The following is a 1,072-nucleotide window of genomic DNA, read 5'->3' on the forward strand; positions in this document are numbered from 1 at the left end:
GCAATTTCATTGTTCTTGACAATGACAATAAATAAATACTACTACTATAATGAAAACCAGATTATAAGACAAAATTGTAAACAATACATATGTACATATGTGGTCAGGATGTAAACAAGCATGTAAACACGTGAAACGAGCTTTTTCAGGAAGGTCTTTAAGCTTCCCTAAAACATCATTCAAGTTTTAACTTTGCTTTCTGGATAAACTTCATTCATTTCCTCTACAGGTCAGTCTTACGTGCAAAGTGGGGCCTCAGAGTTGGAGGCTCTTCAGGAGGCCTACAGGCAGGTCCATGCTGTGGAGGATTCAGATGACCGTGGTCATCATACCTCATCTTTGGAAGTGAGATGGAGCATCAACAGACCTCTGTCTCCTTCCTCTCCTCCTCAACGTGCCCAACAGTCTCTGCAGCCTGTTTCTACCAGTGAGTCAGGTCAGAAATGATTCTACTTTAAGTCTTTGTCGGTCTGAGTATACAGTGTATAAACCCCAGGTCTGTGGTTGCTCAGTGAGCGTACCCTAACGGCTCTTTCTGACACTACAAATGAGATCAGGGATGAACCCTCAATGTCATTTGACAGTTTTGGAAAAAGCATCAAAATTTTTTGATTATTTTCTTTGTCCACAGATTTCAAAGACTTGAGAGAAAGGTCTTCATTTCACATTTGTCACACCTGGGCTCCACTTCTGTGTCACATCATGTCACTTCATGTGTGTTAGCCCTATAAATAAGATGCATCCTACTTGTGCAAAAGTATTTGTGATGGGCAGGATCGTTAATGATAAAAGTATGCTAAGAAATCCTTTTGTCTTTGTGTGTATTTAGAGCTGCCCACTGCAGAAGAGCTGATGAGGCTCCTCCGACCAGAGGCAGCTCAAATTAGAGGCTTCACCCTCCAGCCTGTCAGGTCAGGACTACGCAGTCGATGGATTCTCAGCAAGCAGCCAGCTTGTTTTCCTCCCAGTTCATCAGTATCTCAGTGTTTGTGGCACAAATACAGCGTTCAAGTAACATTTGAAGGGACTCACTGTAAATATTCAAACGTCAGCCAACAGACAAGCTTAAATC

General features: G+C 42.2%; 1 protein-coding gene across 1 annotated transcript in view; it reads left to right on the top strand.

Moving 5' to 3' along the window:
• Nucleotides 1-170: 170 nt before the first annotated feature.
• Nucleotides 171-1,072, top strand: part of LOC102201422 (centrosomal protein of 162 kDa-like) — a gene marked incomplete at its 3' end in the record, with an annotated part of 9,540 nt that continues 8,638 nt past the window's right edge. The window contains exons 1-2 of the mRNA XM_013908145.1: nt 171-436; nt 830-911. Of these exons, the coding sequence (XP_013763599.1) occupies nt 853-911 (59 nt within the window). The remainder of the gene's footprint in view (nt 437-829; nt 912-1,072) is intronic.

This window comes from Pundamilia nyererei, unplaced genomic scaffold (genome assembly GCF_000239375.1).
Source record: "Pundamilia nyererei isolate P.nyererei 1_Seehausen unplaced genomic scaffold, PunNye1.0 scaffold01583, whole genome shotgun sequence".
In the NCBI taxonomy this organism is placed as follows: Eukaryota; Metazoa; Chordata; class Actinopteri; order Cichliformes; family Cichlidae; genus Pundamilia; species Pundamilia nyererei.